The 23,606-nt window shown below is 34.2% G+C and overlaps 1 protein-coding gene across 2 annotated transcripts in view; it reads right to left on the bottom strand.

Moving 5' to 3' along the window:
• Nucleotides 1–23,606, bottom strand: part of LOC149803356 (F-box/WD repeat-containing protein 10-like) — an 88,860-nt gene that overhangs the window by 37,365 nt on the left and 27,889 nt on the right. For both annotated transcript variants that reach the window (XM_089953057.1, XM_089953058.1), the window contains exons 3-5: nt 14,515–14,969; nt 7,164–7,399; nt 4,099–4,338 (exon numbers count right to left, since the gene is read on the bottom strand). In XM_089953057.1, the coding sequence (XP_089809183.1) occupies nt 4,099–4,338; nt 7,164–7,399; nt 14,515–14,969 (931 nt within the window). The remainder of the gene's footprint in view (nt 1–4,098; nt 4,339–7,163; nt 7,400–14,514; nt 14,970–23,606) is intronic.

Below are 23,606 nucleotides of genomic sequence, written 5' to 3'. Positions count from 1 at the left end.
GGAAATTGCACATAATTTATAAACAGAATAATATAAAAACCTCATTCACTCAAGTTACACATCATAACTCCATAGACAAATGAGTCCCTGATGCAGAGTGAGAGATCTCTCCTTATGACATTTCAATGTTATGCAGGTTTTCACAACAGATAAACAAGCTGTATGATCCTCTGAACTGACATGTGCCTCCATGATTGCTTGATTTAAAGATAATTATTATTAATTATTAGCTCTCAGATGACTATGACATTAAAATGGTTGCTTTTGACAGGTACTTAACACTGAGTTATGATCTGTAGCATACATACCAAACATACTTTAAGGAAACTGGCTTCCATCACAATTTGGAACAACCTGAGTTCCAACTACAGACTCCACTTAGTGATTATAGTTACAAAGGATTAAATAAAGGTTGGTAGCATTTATATCTGGTTTTGCAGTGTGACTTTTCATAGCAGTGTTCAAACACACATTTTGCCAAAATACACTGCTGCTGGTCATATTTAGCTTGTGGTTACTCAAGCCAGTGCATTTATAAAGTAAAATCAATTTCTGCTCAACAACATCAGCCACAATGACAGGTGGTTGCATTTAAGGATAGGTTGCTCAAAGTAGGTTTTACTGTATTTGGTTTCTGAAAAAATAAGCTTCATTGATGTCATGTGATATTCAGAGTTATTAAATATGAACAAAAAACTACTTTAGAACATGTGAGAATAGCTAATCATGTGATTTTTTAAAATATTTTTATCGTAAACCATAATTCCACACTGGAAACAAATTGTACAAAACTTTATATTTGTGTATTTTTCAAAATAATAACTGTTATAAGAGACTGTATCTACAATCAGAATAAGTCCATTCTGCAACATGATTACGGCATAGGAAAATTTTCCATGGATTCTGGCACAAACATGGTGGTCAGATCAAAGAGTTGTAGGGGTTGTCCCAGTAGATGGCATATGCAAGATTATGAATGCATCACAGTGCATGTAGTGTGACTTTAACACTCCTTTAAGTCCAACATGGATGAGATCCATCATCAATGATTATCTCATAGACCATAAAAAAGTCCGATGTAGTCTTTCCAAGCCTAGTTTTTCGAAATCATAAATTGCCAGGATAGTGAATAATCAGCAACATGTATGGTATTCATGTATGTTGCATTTATTACTAAAATGAATAACCCCTACATGTAATTATCATAAAAACACTCTGGCATTAGGTTACTTACCATCGATTACAGCTGTTGAAGTTCTTGGTATCATTCTGGCACAATTAAACAATGGACTTCAAAGTGTTAATAAGAACAGTGTGGGGAAAGCACTGAAAAGAGCCATAACTCTGTCAACTGCTAAATTACCACTTGTGCCAAACAGAACTTACCAAATTAATTGATCTTTGGCTGAAGGAAATGGATAATGGACATATGACTGGGATTGTTTTCCTTGACTTCAAGAAAGACTTTGATCTTGTTGATCATGAAATTCTGCTGCAAAAGTTGGGGCCCCGAGTGGCCGAGTGGTCTAAAGCACTCTTCGTTACGGATCACTGCCATCTCACCTCTGTCTGCGTGGGTTCGAGTCTAGGATTCGGCCAATGTGGGTATGTGAGAAAGCTTGCCAGTAGCTTCTCGTGGGTTGGTGGTTCTTCCCGGGGTTTTCCTGGGTTCTTCCTCCACCATTAATACTGGCCGCCATGCATAGCCTATCGTGTGCTGAAATATGGCGTTAAACTCCACAACAACAACAACAACTAAAAAAGCTGCAAAAGTTGAACTGTTACAGATTTGACAATCCTTCTTTAAACTGGTTTAGATCATACCTAAACCAAAGGTCTCAGCAAGTAAGTATTGGCAATATTAGCTCTCAAACTCGCACTATTCATTCAGGAGTCCCTCAAGGCTCAGTTTTGGGCCCTCTCCTCTTCCTTATCTATAATCAATGATCTGCCATTAAATAATGAATCCACAAATACTGATTTGTTTGCAGATGATGCAACCTTGTATACATCTAGTTCTGATACTGAAGTTATCCAAACAAGATTAAACTCAGACCTTATTAGAGTCCCAAACTGGGCACACCAAAATAGGATGGTAATTAATGAAGGTAAAACAAAATGTATGATTTTGGGGATTCACAAAAGCTACACAAGTCAGGTAACCCAGAACTATCTCTTGCAATAAATAATCATCCATTAGAAAATTGTCAAACATGAAAGGCTGGTAGGTGTGTCCATAGATAATAATTATTATGGAATGACCATATTGATAAGCTTTGTAAAACACTGTCATCCAAAATTGCCCTTCTCAGCAGAATCAAGAAATATTTATCTATGGAAACTTGCAATCTATACCACAAGTCATATATTCTTCCAACAATGGATTATTGTTCTAATGTATGGAGAAACTGTGCTAAATCTGAGCTTGACAGGATTTATAAACTTCAGAAACAAGCAGTACATGTAATTTTAGATGCATCTGTTGATCATCCCTCAAAAGCATTATTTACAGAACTCAAATGCTTCACAATATATGACAATATAGATTTTCCCAAGGCAGTCCTTTTATATAAATGTCTACATGGAACTGTACCAGAGTATCTTCAGGCCTTTTTCAACACAATACCAGTTGAGATCAATATCACATGGAAACCTTCTACCACCAAAACCAAGAACAGAGCAATTTAAAAAGAGTTTCCAATACTCTGGTACAGTTCTGTGAAATAAGGTTCCACTACATGTAAAATCTGCTGAAAATATTTGAGCATTTAAGAAAAGATATCATGAGCATGTATGTGTTTCCAATAGATAATGGAATTTAGTTTTTTAATACTAAATATGTTAAACTAAACACTAATTATGTCTATCTTCATATAATGTGCATTGTTATACTCTCCTTAAGAGGGCCTCAAGGAAGGATAGTCCTTGACTAATGAGTCACCCTCTATAAATCAAGCACTATTATTATTATTATTATTATTATTATTAAATGGATTTAAAGAAAATACTACCCAGTAATGTGTGATGATTAAAGATGAATAGAAGTCAGATCGAGAATAGAAGGCTCCATAGTGCAGACCTTTTAAGGAACTTGGTAATCAAATGTATTATCTATTTCCTAATGAGCTACTGAAATATATCAGTGGGAGAAAAATGATATCACTTTTATCACCACAGTGGTGATATCAATTATTTCTTTTTCAATTTCAGAAAGATATCTGCCCTTTTGTATGTTATTCAGACCTGTATTTCCACATTCAATCCTATTTCATTTTTTTTTCCTTCTCTCTCTCTCACTTCCTTCCTTCCTCTCTCTCTCCATGTTATGGATGATGAGGTCTTAAAATGTTTCAAAACTGTTGACCCTCTAGTATACATTTATGCAATCACTGAGAAGGTTCCATCAAGAATGTTCAAAAATGAACCCCAAACAACAAAAAGTTGGCTTTAAATATTAACTTTTTATAATTAGTATAATTTCCACATAAATCATGCAAATTATCAGTGATTAAACTTACATGACATATTCCTATTCAATATTCTCTGTCACCCGTACAGTATCATAAACCCGTTACACTCAATGACAAACTATAAACATTTTTAAGAAAAACTCCAGATGAAATATTGTAAAAGAATTGTTAAAGTAGCGATATTATCTCTCATCACAATCATGTTGAAAAAGATGGAGAAATCAGGTATTGCACCCGAAATTAAGTGACAGTCAAAATTTGGACAAAGCATCTGTTACCAAAATAGACTACAAACTTGCCAAGAAACAAAAAATCGCAGTACAGAAGTAAACAAAAATTGTAACCAAAATTCTTACAACTCAAAATAACTGAAATTTGTAGTTTAATGATATTACAATCTGAAGTCTGTTTGGATAGTTCCGTTATATTTCTACAGTATTTTATGTGTCCATAAAAATAAAAATCTCTTCATTTTGATACCAAAACATTCATTAATTTGACACAGTACACAATCTGGAGCATTATATGTTCAATCTAAATTTGTAAAAATTCACAGCCCTGAAATTATTTTATTAACTTCTAATGTTTCCCAATAGGTTCAGATAATCAATATTTTGTTCAGTCTCACCTAATGCTGGTGTCATAGCTTCCACTGAGAACTATTTCCTTCTCTGAAACAAGGTATACACAGCGTACAGATCCTGCATGTCCGGTTATAACTGGGGCTTTACCCGGCTCCTTCCCTGACACACTGTCAAACAATGGCTCCCTTCCTGATTCACTGTCAATGAACCTCACCTTCCTGTCTTTGGAGCCAATAGCTATTAATCTTCCTCCATCTGTGTGAATTACCCTGTGAGAATCCTCCCTAAAATTGTTTAAAGATTTTAATGTTAGGAGCAAAATTATAAACAAGGTATCATATACAATTTCCTGTGTGCCAACATTTGACAGCGAATTGGATAAGAGTTTGAGCCTAAGGATGATGACCTAGGGTTCATAATTTGTCATTTCCATGCACTTTAGCAAAACAAATCTACAAGAAATAAATCTTGTATGATTTTTATTCCTACCTAATAAGTTACTAGGTACACAGATTGTATAACATGTTAAACAAGAAGCAAGAGTCCCAAATTAGTGACTGATCCAGTGGCCTAAGTGGTCAGAGTGTCCTCTTTGGATGTGGGAGGTCATGAGTTCAGTCCCAAGCCAAGTCATACCAAAGACTTATAAAAATGGTACTAGCAGCTGCCTTGCATGGCTTTCAGCATTAATGAGGTTAGTGATATTAGACTGGTCGGCCTGGAGTCAGGATAATGTGACTGGGTGGAACATGATGCTTCAAGTCTACAGCATGATGTCCCAGTGCTAGACATCACTATAAACTGCCACATTGCAGACATCATAACAACATGACCAACATTTTTAAGGCTATGTTAAAAAGCATTTAAAAAAACCCACAAACACCCCAAATTGGCTCAATATTTCTCACTTGGCTTACGTAACTTAACAGAGGACCATTTTAGTAAGCATGCTTATGTAGTACTGTAGGAACACAATTTATTGAGATTATTCCATAAATTTCATACCATGTTGATTTCCTAATATTATTTCCTAATTCAAATTCTTTCAAATGATAAAAGTATAATATACTCATCATTTAAGCCATCCATGATCAGATTTAAAATCACTTCGACAATATGTGTGAATTTTTGGCTTATCATCTAAGATCTTGAAGCCGATATCTCCAGATCTAATCAAAATCTGATTAATAATTATAGCTTCCAGATTGTTAAATATTCAACCAATCAGATGCATGATCCCTTTATTAGTATGCATGCATAACATATACCAACATTAGCTTGAAAAGAAATGCATGTACCAGCACACATTTCAAGCTCTTTATGTATGAACTTCATGCAGGTACACATACCTCTGATTTAAATTTTTTGAGAAAAAAATCATTATTCAGTTTTAAAAAAATTGGTCCTTTAATATTTCATGCAGACATTTCATTTTAGGTTTTGTACTGATATCTAAGTGGCAGTTATAAATCATGATTACTGGTATATTTCTTTTAACTAAAATTTATTTTTCATTCAAAACAAAAATTATCAAAATGGTTTTAAAAAAACTTACAGAAAAATATAGTACATAATTCAGTTAAAAGTCTTTTTCAAATTTTCTAGCAAAATTTCTTGAGCAATTTATGGTTTTATACAGCATGGATGACATCTAATAAATAAGAAAACAATTTCAACCTCAAATCCTACAATATGTTCATGACTTTCTTGTACCTGGACCAGTATCATTTTCATTAAATAATTAAGAAATGCAAATATCTGCTACCATATTGTTTTTGTTTTTTTGGGGTTAACACTCTCTGGAGACATTTTGGGGAGAAAGATAGTAGCAGTTGGATGTTAGTTTACAAGGGTGTATGGAATATTACACCCCAGTTGCAAGTCACATTATTTCTGTGTATGACCTTTTTGGAGTTCTTACACAATGTAAGAGAAAGTATTAACAGATACTGGATTTTGTTTATTAACAACTGACCAATTATATTCCTAGATATTTGTTTCAAGGTAATAGATCAACATTTCATCAGAGCCAGTAAAATCTATCATAAAAATAATTTTTTTGAAATATTAATTAATAAAATACTCTGAATCATTTGGATAGCTTAATTGCCCAGTCAAAACATACAACCTTATGTTGCATACAACCCTGAAAAACTCGGAATAACCAAAATTCAAGTAAAATTGATAAACCAATGTTTGATGATAATCCCTGCCCTGCCACCCCTCCGCAAAGTTTGGTAAATAGTTACTCAGGATATTTTTTATCTTAAGTCCACAACTACATTTTGACAAATGCTGCTCCCTTCTCCCAGCTGTCGTATCACCAAAGAAATATTATATTAGCACCCTAAAATCATCAAGAATTTTGTTAAATTTGAAATACAGGTCATTGCATGACCATCAAGGATCATATGCACCACATTCATGGCATGACCATCAAGGACCATATGCACCACATTCATGGCATGACCATCAATGACCATATGCACTACATTCATGGTATGACCATCAAGGACCATATGCACCACATTCATGGTATGACCATCAAGGACCATATGCACCACATTCATGGTATGACCATCAAGGATCATATACACAACATACATGGCATGACCATCAAGGACCATATGCACTACATTCATGGTATGACCATCAAGGACCATATGCACCACATTCATGGTATGACCATCAAGAATGATATGCACCACATTCATGGCATGACCATCAATGACCATACGCACCACATTCATGACATGACCATCAAGGACCATTTGCACCACATTCATGGTCTGACCATCAAGGACCATATGCACCACATTCATGGTATGACTATCAAGAATGATATGCACCACATTCATGGCATGACCATCAAGGACTATATGCACCACATTCACGGCATGACCATCAAGGACCATATGCACTACATTCATGGTATGACCATCAAGGACCATATGCACCACATTCATGGTATGACTATCAAGAATGATATGCACCACATTCATGGCATGACCATCAAGGACCATATGCACCACATTCATGGCATGACCATCAAGGACTGACATTTCAGACTGAAGAAAGTTTCCAAACGTTGATTTTTATGCATACTTACTGATCAGAGAGGACCATTACATTGTAGGCTCCACAATACACATTTCTCTCCTCCATGATGACCTTTCTGGTAGATATCCCACTGTAAGCAGTCTCAAAGCTGACATCACTGAGAAAGGTGGTTTTGATAACAGCTTCATCAGTCTTGATGACAGTGCGAGACCCTGGGTACAAGTTTGGCACCAGGACATCAATATCCTTGGCATAGACAGGGTTAGCACCCTGGGCAGCAGCTCCCTGTTAATGAGAAGTGATTCAAAAGATGAAAAACTGAACATATTAGTATTGTAACAAGGTAGTCATGATCCGTAATTGTATTTATGTTATGTACCAACAGGGCTTTCCTTATCTGCTGGGAGCTGGGTGATTTACCTAGCAACTTTAAAAACACAACTTGTATCCCCATTGGGGGATGTCTCCACAAGCCCTGCCTACTTTGGCAACTCACCCTCCAACTTTACATCAAATGGAAGTCCTTGACCAAACTGGGGTATATTGAGAATAACTGAAAGTCTGATGAATGCATATACATGTACAAGTATTGGGAGGGGGAAAAAACAAAACACTGATAAAATGTATTGTAAAAAGTCTACTACTTTAATCAAAATATTACTGTGTAAAATCATTAATTATGATATTTAAATTACAGGTTTCTCACATATAACTCAATTATTCTTTTGTTTTTTTTTATATATATAAGCTACATGAGGCTTCCAAAACTTAAATGAATTATTTATATCTATTTGTCAGCTTGGTTCATGTTTTGAGTAATGTTTAGGACAAAAACTCAGGAGCCATGATATGACCCTGTGGTATCTGAATATGTGCTATAACAAAGCATGTTATAATTAGGTTTCCAATGCATGCTTATTTTTTAACTTAGTGAAGGTCAAAGAGTCATGTACACTTGCTTTTTGATAGGGATTTTATTACAGTACAGCTTTCCTTAATATAACATGCCTAGCTATAATGCAATTTTGGATATAGCACAGTCCAACTATATAGACCCATTGACAAAAATCATACCATTGTCTATCATTATGGGTTAAGAAAAAACAATGTGAAACAATATTTAATCTTCGTTTTCCTTTCTAAAACATTGTTATTTCAGAAATTGTGCTTATTCACGCTAAACTATGGTTAGGTGTGTAATGTTATTCTCAATGTATCATTCATGGTTCCGTACAAAACACAGTTCTATCTATATTGCGATTTGGTAAATAACAAAACTGGCAGCTATCGACTGCAACTTCCATGCTACAATGAGAGAGAGCTGTACAGCTGTTTGTGATAATTGTTTTATATTCATTGCTTACTGATCAGATTCCTTGCAAAAAAGGTATGATGAAAAACGAGGCAGATAGCAAAAACAAAAGAATGTAATAGCACCAGATAGTGCAGAATGATCGTCATACATTGCAACCAAGGCAGAACAATAGACTGAAGAATACATTTTATGATTTAGAGTTTTATTTTATCTTTATACTCATATATGTGTTAACATGTATTTTGCAACAATCAACTAGTGCCCATATGCACTTATTTCTCCATATAACGTTATGCTCATTTGTAAATTGTATGCACTTATTAAATTATATATATATATATATATATATATATATATATATATATATATATATATATATATATATATGACAGTATTGTATTATGATTCTTCATTTCCTAGTGCACCAACAGATCCGGGTTCCTGTTGCAAGGGCATCAATTAGAAGTCAATATGGTCACTCAAAGGATAAGTTCTTAATGTTTTCCAACAGGACCTGAAATATTCTATGTCGCCAAAGTTGCTCAGTGGTTAGCATACTGGAAAAGGTGTGATCAAAAGGGTGCACATTTGAATCCCACTGAGACCAGGCTACAGGTCTGGTGTTATGGTCTGTACCTTTGAAAGGCTTTTACTACCATTGTTTTGGCATGATTATAACCTATCATGTGTTGATGTGCCATTCAGCCTTTTATTTACATGTACCTGGACAAATGAGACATGTTTTTCTGCGTGCTGATTGACTGCAGGAAGGAAATTGGACCCAGACAGTGGAACTTTGTTAACTGGAGCATTATTGATGACATCCACCATGACTAGAAGCTGTGAATCCCTTCTTGCATGCTCAGATTTCCTGTCATTGCTTTTCCTTTTACATTATATTTCTTCTTATCACATAAATTCTCCATATTCTGAGCAACTTAAATCTTTTCCCTCTGGATCCATTTAAAAACTCCACCATTTTGGATCATTGATTTTAATGGCAGTTTCAGTGCGTTACTGTAGACTATCCACTTAAATACTCCACCATAGACTACCCACTTAAAATCTCAACCGTAGACTATCCACTTAAAATCACTGGCAATGTAGTTTTACTTTCCACTTAAAATCACTGGCAATGAAGTTTTACTACAGTAATAAAACACAAAGCTGGAAGCACCTTCAACAAGAAGTCATCTGCGGCATCCAAGAAAACAAGGCAACTGAGGTTTGCATAAATTTCTTTACTTATAGCAAGACCCAGAACTGACACACCAATTACACATTTTGCTGGCAAAATAAAAAGTGTCATATTTCCAGTGGCAATAAATTTAGTATTCCATGGAACCCTTCTTAAAAATACAGGTGTAGTTCCATCAAATACAGAAACTCTACTGATTTTTCTCACTTATTTGTTTTGAACTTGTAGATTTCCAGTTCTCCAGCTGAAGTAATTAAATTCAAAATTTATGAAATATTTTCCTATTCAAAAAGGCAACTTATAAAACAGTATTAAAATGAAAATAAAATCCACTGATAATCCACTCACATCAATTCAAACATTTATGTTGGCAGTCAAAAAATGAGTCCGTGCCAAATCAGATTCATAGATGGTGTATAAGATACAAACGTTAAAAGAAAATAATATAGGACTTTGCATGTAGCTCACTGTAAATTATTACCCATCACTTTAGAACTCACAGCAATATATTCTAAACCATGTAAATACAATTTTAAAAAATTCAATTCTTCCGCAACTGTCAGAATACATGTATAATTCACCAAACTGAGTTTCTGTTCTGTTTGACCATGCATCATAGATGACCATAAAATCCACTTAATAACACAAACCAAACATTGCGCCTGATAAATCATAACAAAGGCCAGAAAACTAAACATGTATCTTTACAATAACTCCACAGGTATTTACATAAATTGGGTATGGCTATATTATTCTCCCATTGTGGAAGTCAGGATAAGACAATGCAATCATATTATACATACAAACCTAGGTGGATAAATACTAAATGCATCAATAGACAGGCAGGTGACCTCATAATAGATCTGGCATGCTCACTGGTGTGACTTCACACATTATTTTTGTGTCTCAACACCAATACAGAGATTGTCTTCAATTGATAGTGGCCCTAGATACAGTCTGGTAGGGTACTGACATGTGAAGCAACCATTTGGTATAGATCTTGTGTAGATAAATTACTGGCTCATTTAGCACTCTTCAGCAAGGGTTCATTTTTGAACCTGTGTCAGCTGATACAATCTTGCTGATGTTTGATCTTTTTGGCAGTCAGCATATATTATAGTCTATCAAGTAGATCACAGTAACCAACTTTTCATGCAGTCAGCAGTTCTTTATCCCAGGATGCACCATCACTTTAATTTTGATGGCAGTACATGCTTTTAGAGAATGTTTAATAAACTCTGGAAAGTACAATATAGTTCACAGCCACACAGTTTAAGAGAAAAAAATGCTTGCATCTTCATCCACACTGAAGGTGTGAGAATTAATTTAAATAATGGAAAATTGGTCAGTAAAGTCAAATGACCATGTTGTTGATGATTATAATCTTCCATAATTAATCAGACATAAATTATTGCAGATTATTTATGTAGGGTATTAATTTTTTTTAACCTTATTAATTAAGATTTGAAATGTATTGCAATCTAACATGATAATTACTTAATAAATGGTTAAACAATTAAGACACATATTAATCAAAATACAGTAACAGCCAATCCTACATTATATTTTAGTGTGAGAACAATATTTCACAGAATGTTGCTCTGTACAGAAAACATCATTAACTTGTAGAAAATCAATATAAAATAAATATACTAGCAAGTAGAGATAATATGCACCAATAAAAGTTAATGTTCTGGTGACAGTGGTCAAGCTCTCAGTATCCTAAAGGTATACCCAGTACAGGACATGTCCAGGACAGTATGTCCACTGTCCTTTCGAATCATTGGTCCAACTTTAACTAACCTATCAGAATAAGCATTGTGTTTCGTGTTAGAGGAGAATTATTGTTGGAAATAATGTTTTCAAATAAATGTTAAACTTTCATAAATGTGAGAGCCGTAATTTAGTTGTTTAATCAAACAGTCAACAAGAGATGGCCTCATATCAGTGTTGGTTAGATATCTTCATGTCAAAATCAAGATCTCCATTACGTCAAAGATCTCAATTTTAATCAGCCTGGCGAAATGAAAAGCTTATATTTCAACAAAATATCTAGATATTATGAAGTTTTTTCCCCACTTATTCTTCACTCTTTATTCTTGGAAAATAAAATTTATACGGCGAATTAAAAAAAGCTTAAGTTAAAAAAATTAGTCCAAATGTCTTAGTACATCCCACCATCAACAAAGTTCTAGACAATAAATGTACAGGTAAAACTGCTCAGCCTGCTGGGAAAACTTTAATGTTTGTAGTTCACATAGAGTTGGAAAATATTTTTCATTTATAAGCAATGCTGAATAAATTCAATAAAGTAGGTCACAGTCACCTTAGTTTTCATACAAAACACACCTCCATTCCAAAATGCATTCTCAATAAAAGGCTTGGTGTCATTAGGTGTGGCTTCACATTATAAAATGGACCATCTTACATGGTGCACCACATTTTGAGGAAGTCCAGTACATGAATATAGATAATTCATGTTCAAATATTTTGATAAAGCTTTTTGTAAATAAAAACAAAATGTCCACTTAGAATACTCTCAAGATAAGTAATGATCAGAATATTTGGCAGCTGGACCTTGGTCCTAATAAACAGTGTCAAACAGTTTAGGATACTGGCAGCTGGACTTTGGTCCTTATACATGGACAGTGTCAAGCAGTTTAGGATACTGGCAGCTGGTCTTTTGTCCCTATAAAGTGTTAAGCAGTTTAGGATGCTGGCAGCTGGACTTTTGTCCTTATAAACAGTGTCAAGCAGTTTAGGATACTGGCAGCTGGACTTTGGTCCTTATAAATGGACAGTGTTAAGCAGTTTAGGATACTGGCAGCTGGACTTTGGTCCTTATACATGGACAGTGTCAAGCAGTTTAGGATACTGGCAGCTGGACTTTGGTCCTTATACATGGACAGTGTCAAGCAGTTTAGGATACTGGCAGCTGGACTTTGGTCCTTATACATGGACAGTGTCAAGCAGTTTAGGATACTGGCAGCTGGACTTTGGTCCTTATACATGGACAGTGTCAAGCAGTTTAGGATACTGGCAGATGGACTTTTGTCCTTATAAAGATCATCAAGCAATTTAGGATACCGGTTGCTGTAGCTTGGTCCTTGTAAACGGTGTTAAGTAGTTCAAGAAACTCTAACCATAATAATAACATAGGTTCTAATAACAAATGTCAGGAAGTTTAGAATACTGCAGCTGGACCTATGTCTTAATAAGCAGTGTCAGGCAGTTTAGAATACTGGCTGCAGGACCAATGTCTTAATAAAGTGTCAGGCAGTTTAGAATACTGGCTGCAGGACCAATGTCTTAATAAAGTGTCAGGAAGTTTAGAATACTGCAGCTGGACCTATGTCTTAATAAGCAGTGTCAGGCAGTTTAGAATACTGGCTGCAGGACCAATGTCTTAATAAAGTGTCAGGCAGTTTAGAATACTGGCTGCAGGACCAATGTCTTAATAAAGTGTCAGGAAGTTTAGAATACTGCAGCTGGACCTATGTCTTAATAAGCAGTGTCAGGCAGTTTAGAATACTGGCTGCAGGACCAATGTCTTAATAAAGTGTCAGGCAGTTTAGAATACTGGCAGCAGGACCTAGGTCATAAAAACAGTATCAGGCAGTTTAGAATACTGGCAGCAGGACCTATGTCTTAATAAACTGTGTCAGGCAGTTTAGAATACTGGCAGCTGGACTTAGGTCATAAAAACAGTATCAGGCAGTGAAGAATATTGGAAGCTGGACCCAGGTCCTTATAAACAATGTCAGGAAGTTTAGAATACTGGCAGCAGGACCTATGTCTTAATAAACTATGTCAGGAAGTTTAGAATACTGGCAGCAGGACTAGTGTCTTAATAAACAGTGTCAGGTGGTTTAGAATACTGGCAGCTGGACTAAGTTCATAAAAACAGTATCAGGCAGTGAAGAATATTGGAAGCTGGACCCAGGTCCTTATAAACAATGACAGGAAGTTTAGAACACTGACAGCTGGTCTTAATAAACAGTGTCAGGCAGATTAGTATCCTTTCACCATAGTCAAAGAACAGAATTTCAATTTCCTGATTTTTTTAAACTTAATTACAGAAATATATTCAACTGAAAATTTATTTAAAATTCAATTCAATCCTAGTATGACTGAAATACCATACGAAACTTGCTGAATTATACAATGCAAACTATCAGTTTGTACAATTCATAAGAAATATATGAAATGAATAACTTAATGAGTTTTTAAGAAAAAACGCAAATGGAAGTTGTATCTTGTAACTCATATACTACATAAATTTTTTTCTCAACCTGCTCCTCAAAAAGCTTAGAATTGCAATGCTATGCCTAGTGTGACATCATGATGTGTTATGTCTTGTGTGACATTTTCTGTTATGTCTTGTGTGACATACATGTAATGTTTTTTTCTTTCTGTGACACCATGATGTATTATGTCTTGTGTGACATCATGCAGTGTTATGTCTTGTGTGACATCATGATGCATTATGTCTTGTGTGACATCATGCTGTGTTACGTCTTGTGTGATATAATTTGTATAATGTCTTTTGTGACATAATTTTTTATGTCATGACATAATTTTTTATGTCATGTGTAATATCATTTGTATTACATTTTTTGTGACATCATGATGTATTATTATATCTTGTGTGACATGATGTTTTCTTCTGTGTGACTTCATGATGTATTATGTCTTGTGTGACATCATTTGTATTAAGTCTTGTGACATCATGATTTCTTATGTCATGTGCAATATCATTTGTATTATACTTTGTTACATCATGATGTATTATTATATATTGTGTGACATTATGATATGCTGTGCCTTGTGACATCATGAATGTCTTTTAAATAAAAAACAATGTAATAAATTCATGATTTTACTGACCTGCATGAGCATGACCTCCTCCTTGAGGAGCTGACTGACATCTGCCTCTTTCATGACCTCCTCCCCCAATGACTTCCATAACCTACTAACATTGAGGACATTCATCAGCGATACTTTGTCCAGCATGCTAAGGATCAGCTTGGCAATATGAACTGGCAGTAGATGAATAAAGTCACAATATTTAGCAACACCAGAGTATGCTTTTGATGAGGTTGGTATAACCATGTAGGCAGGGTCAAGAGAGCTGAGGCTTGATTCATCATGTTCATCCTCACTGTCAGCATTGATGATTTCCTCATCATCTGATAGCATAAACTCCTCTCCAGTTAAGGGGTTGACAGCATGAGATGTGTATCCTGGACTGGCTTGCCGTAAAAGCTCAAGCTCAGGATGATCATTCGAGTGGAAGGAATATGTAGAGCTGGCGATTGATTCTCTTTCTGTGTACTCCTCAGCTGAAACACATCAAGTTGAGAAGTTAATTAGAATATGCTATGTTTATATCACAGGGGAAACAATGTTTGCATCAGCTCTCACATATATAATTGTGTGCATGTGTGTGATTTGAGTTTTTAACGTAACTTTAAAAAACATTCAATCATATTGCTACAATATCTGCAGTTTGGCAATTTATAGTGATGTCTAGCACTGGGGCATCATGCTGCAGACATGTAGCATGATGTCCCACCCGTCACATTATTCTGACACCCGGCCAACCAGTCCTAACTCTAACCTCTTAATGCTGAGCACCAAGCAAGGCAGCTGTTAGTTCCATTTTTATAAGTCTTTGGTATGACTCTGCCAGGGTTCAAACCTGTGACCTCCTCCTGCATCCGAGGCTGATGCTCTAACCACTAGGCCACCAGAGTGGTTCAGGAATGCAAGCCATATATAATTGTGTGTGTGTATATATAATTTTGGGATAACACTTTTTCCTCCACGGTTAAAAAAATGTAAAAAAAAACCTACAAACTCCTGAAATTGATTTGTGTATCTAACAGCTGGTTCAGCCAAGTATCTGAAGCACTGAGTACATTATATATATATATATATAAATTACACACAAATAAAATTATATTTTTTTATAAAAATTTCCGCAATCGATTTGTGTATCTAAGTGAGCAAGTTTAGCACAATATTTAAATCACTTAGTAAATTATATATGTTAATCATTATAATATATAATGTTATAATAAATAAAAACCTACCTACCTAGCCTAATTTTAAAACCAGTAATATGAAAGATATTGGCTGGGTGTGTGTACCTTATCTGAAATGTTTTCATATAACCTATAGAAATACTTCACAACAAACTAGTCACTACTGGCAAATCAGAAGGTGAAAGGACAGTCTTAAAAACACACACAAAATATAACACATGTACTCATATATATGTTGAGTCCAAACATAAACGGCACAGACCTAGATCTGCCCCTGCATAATGTGTTGGCAGATCAGGGTCTTTGCAGTTTGTATGGAATAATCAGTAGAATAAACAACAATGACTCTGATCTGCCTGCACATTATGCAATGACAGATCAGAGTTTATGTTCTTTGGGGGTATATACAGTAATTAAGAAATAAACCTCTACTATGCAATAACTTGTTTTGAAAGGTTACATTTTTGTTCCCCAAATCCTAAGACAATTTAGACAATTTAGACTAAGAGTTTCACATTCTTGACAAAACTAGACATTTCAGTTACCTCAAGCCATAGACATACTGCACAGTTCTTAATGAAAATATCGTATACTCAGAATGCTCCAGTGGCCTAAGTGGACAGAGCATCCGCCTTGGATGCGGGAGGTCATAGGTTCGGACCTTGGCTGGTCATACCTAAGACTTAAGAAATGGTACTAACAGCTGCCTTATTAGGCGCTCAGCATTAAGAGGTTGGTGTTAGGATTCATCGGCCTGAATTCAGGATAATGTGACTGGGTGGGTTATGATACTACATATGTATGGCATGATGTCCCAGTGCTTGACATCATCATAAACTGCCTGCAGACATTCTAGCGATATGACTGAAAACCTGTTAAAGCTACGTTAAAAATCCAAATCAGACTCACACACACACACACACACACACACACACCATATACTCACTTATAAGACAAGTCCAACTGCAAACTGCACAAACCCAGATCAGCAGTCACATAAAGTGCTGGCAGACTGGGTCTGTGCAGTTTCTTTAGAGTAATCAGTAAAACAAACAACATAAACCCTGATCTGCAGGTGTGACATATAAGCTTGTATAAATGGTACATAATAATTTCTACACATACAGTTACTGTATTGTTAATTTATGAAAGTTCTATGACACAGATTACCGTCTAAACTTGTATATAAGTCAGATACAACTGAAAAATTAACAGACCCAGATCTGTCATTGCATAATGTGCTCACAGATCTGGGTCTGTGCAGTTTGTTTTGATTATAAAAATAAAACAAACTCTGATCTGTAAGTGCATTGTGTGATAGAAGATGGGGTCAAAGTTATCTGCAGAACCTTAATGTGAGTATATACCATACAAAACAGAGTACAAAGTGCATACTGGATTTTACAGAAACAATACAATATTGATTGTATATTTTGTAAATAAATATACAATGTGTGTTCTGTGTTGGGTTTTTCAATCTGCATTTCACCTGAGACAATACAGGAAAGACAATGAGTCATTAATTCACGCAGTTTGATTTGATTATTTCTCCATGTTTTTAGGCTGCAAAGCAAGCACTGTTATGACATTGTTTATAGCTAATATTTCATTTAAGCTATGGTTCTTTGTGTTCAACTTGGTTGTAAATTTGGCAGCAATTTATGTCATGTGTCCCGGTTCAAGAAATAGAATCTAATGATGGGAATAATTAAAATAATGAGATCTTGTCTAGATAAACATTTCAAAGTATGAAAACTGGACCAGAACTCAAAAACAGCTTTGGAGCTGACATTCAAGATGAACAATTAGCTTTTTAAACCAAACAATTGATTACACATCTCCAAAATAAACGTCTTTGTACTTGCTAGATGATGTCACTACTGAAAACGGAGGGTAATAAAAGCTGAAATAAAAACATTACAATATGGACCAGAAATTTTCAGTATCTTTATTCAGATATAATTCTGTATTTGTTCTATGCTGTTCATAAAATACCTTCAAGTTAAAAAGTTGACAAATTTAAAACTGTAGAATGTCACAGTTATGCACCTATTCCAAATGAAAAGACCTTTAAATAAATCTTGACAGAAAGTGATTCAAATGAATAAATGAAAGGTATTTTAAATTTCAACTGTTTCAGTCTTAATTTAAAATAATTCTAGAGATAATCTGAGTGGAAAAGCGTTTTGAAACTGCCATTGAGCTAATGGTTTTGGGAAACTTAAATCAACTGAAAAGAAAAGTTTTCAAAGTAGGTGAATAAAATGGAAGAAAATGATCATTGAAAAATATCTCATGATGAAATGGCTACACTTGATATGACTATACAGGCCCAAAGGAGTCCTAGTAAAAGTCCTGAAAAAACTTGATACAGTATGAAGTTTGTCTGCATAAACCCCCACCCACCCACCTTTGCCAAAGAACATCGTCCTGCATCAAAAAGTTGATCTTATGAAAGAAGTGGCCTCTTGGTAGAGAGCAAGGACTGACAGAAAATGGCTATTCTTAAGGGGGCCACTCAAAAGGGGGACAATATTTACTTGTCATCTTTAAAGTAAATTTGTGTTGTATATAGTACATACTGATAACAGATAAGTACTTAATTGTTATATATTATTGCGAGAACTCAAAATCTTTACACCAGCACATGTCTCCAAGAAAACTCTTACATCACATTAAATTACACTGTAAACAAATCTGATCTACAATCCTGTTGTTGCTACTGGTACAAAACATAATCAGAAATTAAAACTCTACTGTATGCGGGAGAATTATTGATAACATTCATCAGACAGATGGTAATTTAAGAAGAAATTTTTCATATTTTGGCTGTAATTGACAACTCAATCAAAAAGAACTATAAATACATGAGCATGACATCACCATGACAATGTATCATTGTGACATGAACGGTAAAAGATGTTAACATGTAATGACACTTTGTGCATTAAATATTGTGTCAATAAATTTGTAATTCCATCTCATGCTTTAAGAAATGAATAATAAACTGGTTAGCCTCAAATGAATATGAGTAGTGTTTGCTTTAGTAATTCTTCAATGCACAAGTCATGGGAGCATATACAGTGTAACTCATAAGACTACAAGTCATGTGGGGATATACACTATAAAATGTACAAGATCACAAGTCATGTGGCATGTACAGTATAAAATGTACAAGATCACAAGTCATGTGGGCATGTACAGTATAAAATGTACAAGATCACAAGTCATGTGGGCATATACAGTATAAAATGAACAAGATCACATGTTATGTGGGCATGTACAGTATAAAATGTACAATATCACACAGTTTTGAGGTCTGACATGAACAGTTGGCAAATAGGTAATCGGCAAGCAATTGTAGTAGGTACACATTTGAAATACCATGTAAATATGTCTTAAATGCAATTCTAAACACCTTTAATAATTTAATCCTGAAAATTGTATTCTTACTGATTTATACATAAAAAAGATACAAGAATCAATACTTAAAACACTAAGATTTATGCATCTAGCAGCTTCAAAAGGTTAGAGGCCATTCAGTGTAAACCTGTTTGCACTTGGAAGCAATTTCAGAATTACACACCAGTTATAATTGCAAAAATTATTTAATGTAATACAATGTCTATAAGTTCATCTTTACTGTGAAGTGAGAATAAGTTCTTGCATATTTTGCTCATTTATAATTTTGCACATGTATTTAAATAAACAACCTTTAAGTGTAATGCATTTTTACCCTGAATGACCCCTGCTCTATTTGCAAAGGGATTAACATGTACATGTCCTAGGAGAATTTATAGGTAAATGGTAGCCACTAGAAACACTGCAGTAGTATTTCACCTACAGCATGTTACTATTCCAATCACATAGAGTATGTAACTATTCATATCACCTACAGTATGTTACTAATGAAAAACAATCACATACAGTATGTCACTATACCTACCACATGCAGTATGTTACTATTCCTATCACCTACAGTATGTCACTATATCTATCACATACAGTATGTTACTATACCTATCACATACAATATGTTACTATTCCTATCACCTACAGTATGGTACTAATGTATACCTATCACATACAGTATGTTACTATTCCTATCACATAAAGTATGGTACTAATGCATACCTATCACATACCATATGTTACTATACCTATCATATACATTATGTTACTATATTTATTACATATAGTATGTTACTGTACCTATCAAATACAGTATGTTACTATACCTATCACATACAGTATGTTACTATACCTAAACATAAAGTATGCTACTATACCTATCACATACAGTATGGTACTAATATATACCTATCACATATAGTATGTTACTATACCTATAACAAACAGTATGTTACTATACCTATCACATACAGTATGTTACTATACCTATCACATACAGCATGTTCCTATACATATCACATACATTATGTCACTATACCTATCACATACAGTATGTTACTATAACTATCACATGCAGTATGTTACTATACCTATCACATACAGTATGTCACTATACCTATCATATACAGTATGTTACTACACCTATCACATACAGTATGTTACTGTACCTATCACATACAGTATGTTACTATACCTACCATATACAGTACGTTCATATACCTATCACATACAGTATGTCACTATACCTATCACATATAGTATGTCACTATACCTATCACATACAGTATGTTACTATACCCATTACATACAGCATGTTACTATACCTATCACATACATTATGTCACTATACCTATCACATATAGTATGTCACTATACCTATCACATACAGTATGTTACTATACCCATTACATACAGCATGTTACTATACCTATCACATACAGTATGTTACTATACCTATCACATGCAGTATCTTACTTTATCTATCACATACAGTTTGTTACTATACCCATTACATACAGCATGTTACTATAACTATCACATACAGTATGTTACTATACCTATCACATACAGTATGGTATTAATGTATACCTATCAGATATAGTATGTTGCTATACCTATGACATACAGTATGCTACTATATCTATCACACAAGTATCTTACTAAACCTATCACAAATAGTATGTTACTATACCTATTGCATAAAGTATGTTACTATACCTATCACATACAGTATGTTACTATACCTAGCACATTACGTATGTTACTATACCTAGAACATACAAGTTTGAATAATGCTATTGAATATGTTATGACAGAGCTAACTTGAAAAGTATAACTATAATACTTGCTTATAAGTCAAGTAAAACTGCAAACTGCAGAGATTTTGATCTGCTGGTACATAATGGGCTGGCAGATCTGGATCCATGAACTTCGTTAGTAGAACAAAACAACATAGATCCTGATCTGCTGGCACATTATGTGAAAGCATATGTAGGTTTATGATGGTTTTAATCTGACTGGCCTAACTGAGTATACACAGTACATGCAATATTACTATTAAGGTATGAGTTGTAGTCAGACATTACATGCGCTACTGGAAATTGGTAGACTTCCAAAATATGTGATGAATGAAGTCTTGAAAGCCATTTCCTTCCATAACTTTAATCCCATTCAACATGAGCCAATTTTTTGGAATATGTACCTAGATTATACAGATACAATGATAAGAAATATGTCATCAAAACATCAGAATGGGACAAAAGATTAGAATCCAAGCTTAACTTTATTGTCTATAAAATACTGCCATTCTTTTTGGTCAGTCAAATAATGTTTTAATCCCTGATACTGTAATAGAAGAAGAAACATTGTCTTTCTTCAGATTTCAGTACTTGTAGTCCTATAAAGAGTCCCCAGATTGCTCTTAACTGTATAATAGCTTTATACATTAAGAAGTCCCTAGCACATTTTTGTGCATTTCTTTGAATCAGTGACTCTCTTACAAGGGGTCAAAGGGAATGCATGAGAAAGATTACAGGCTTCTGGTGGATTGATATTTTACACACTTAGTTTGCGTCATAAATTTTTGAACTAGATTTAAACCCATCTCTACTTTTCAAAATTACATTATGATGTATATTGCATTATTAACTAAGTGCTTTTATCAAGATGGTTCACACATATGGACTCCAATATTATTTTCTCCAAATTTAAATCCCCCAATACAGTGACCAAAGAAGAATGATCACATTTATAGGCTTTGATGGCATTGACACTTTCATATATATGGTCTGCATCTGAAATCATATAATTTTATAGCAACAACATTATATAAATCTTCCATGCTTCAGAAATACAAAATACATAACAATTCCAATATTTCAGATGCTGACGGATTTCTCCGGAATGTTGAGAAAAGGATGACTATATAATAAACTGTGTATAACTCCCTGGTCCGGAATTTTTGTGTTGTATGTTGTTGCTTTTTAAAATTTGATGGCATATTCTGTGAATACTGCAAAACAAAACACCTGTGTTATGACACTGAATCTTAATCAGCCGGTTCAGGCATGTTTTATTTTATGGCTGTCTTAGTGAATGTTCTAACATAGATCAAATACTACAACATTTCAGATGTAAATGAAAGACCTGAAGCTTGAACTGATAGCACAGTTTGTACTGATCAAACATGCTATCATACAGCTTGGACAGTGCAACACAGAAGTTCTACTCAGCGCTTTAAAAAAATTAATTTTTTTGCATAATCTGAACACAAAACGATTTTTTTGTACATTTTTAGTCTGACACAAATATTAGCTCTGTACCCCATTATAAAGGACTCTATTACTTCTTCCCACTGCACAGTGTACATCAACCATAAATGAGATTACATAGTGGTAAAAATAAAACTAGTGGAATATATGCCAGTAATAACCCCAAAACTTGACGACAAAAACTACTTTGCTGCAACTCAACTTCAGTAGACACTTTTGTAGCACAATTAAAGGTTCCATGGGAATGTGTCCCCCTAAAATGACTCAGTGTCACATCTGATGTCATCTCTTTGGTTTCAGCCAAACAACAACTTAAAAGCTACAACTTTATAGGAGAACATACCTTTTCAAATTAATTCTACACATACTAGAAATGATCTACTCATTACAAACCAGACATTTGCAGTTTATCCAAAAATTACAAGTCTACTGAAATGTTAACATGGTCCTAATTTATAACAACATGTTAACATTTCAATAGACAAAGAAAATGTGATTAAATAATTTGGTCATGAATTAATTTCTACACATTTCTCATGTTTGCTTATTATGCTTTGGACGAGTAACAGAAAAAAAACTTTTTTTCGATAATGATGGATTTATCATTACATTGCAATACACATTTTAATGAATGCATAATGCCCATCATTTATTGTAAATATGCAATACACATATTAATGAATATATTAAATGCCCATCATTCATTGTAAATATGCAATACACATGTTAATGAATGCGTAATGCCCATCATTTATTGTAAATATGCAATACACATGCTAATGAATATATAATGTCCATCATTTATTGTAAATATGCAATACACATGCTAATGAATATATAATGCCCATCATTTATTGTAAATATGCAATACACATGCTAATGAATATATAATGCCCATCATTTATTGTAAATATGCAATACACATGTTAATGAATATATTAAATGCCCATCATTTATTGTAAATATGCAATACACATGTTAATGAATACGTAATGCCCATCATTTATTGTAAATATCAGCATGACAATGATGATTGGCTTTTGTATTATGTGCTGGTATTGATCTGAGTTTGCAGATGTTTTTCTTGCTAGAACTATATGAGCTATATTTAAGCTAAGACAGCAGACCCTTATCTGCTTGTACGTTATGCAGCAGGAGATCCTGGTCTGTATGCTCTTTGCAGCTGCATGTTTGTCATATACAAGCAAACATGTCTATCATGTATGATGGAAAATGAGAAGAATTAAAT

Source organism: Sinohyriopsis cumingii, chromosome 3 (genome assembly GCF_028554795.1).
Source record: "Sinohyriopsis cumingii isolate HCF-2022 chromosome 3, ASM2855479v2, whole genome shotgun sequence".
NCBI classification, from domain to species: Eukaryota; Metazoa; Mollusca; class Bivalvia; order Unionida; family Unionidae; genus Sinohyriopsis; species Sinohyriopsis cumingii.
The sequence above is the reverse complement of the archived record's forward strand: the minus strand, read 5'-3'. Positions and strand labels throughout refer to the sequence as shown.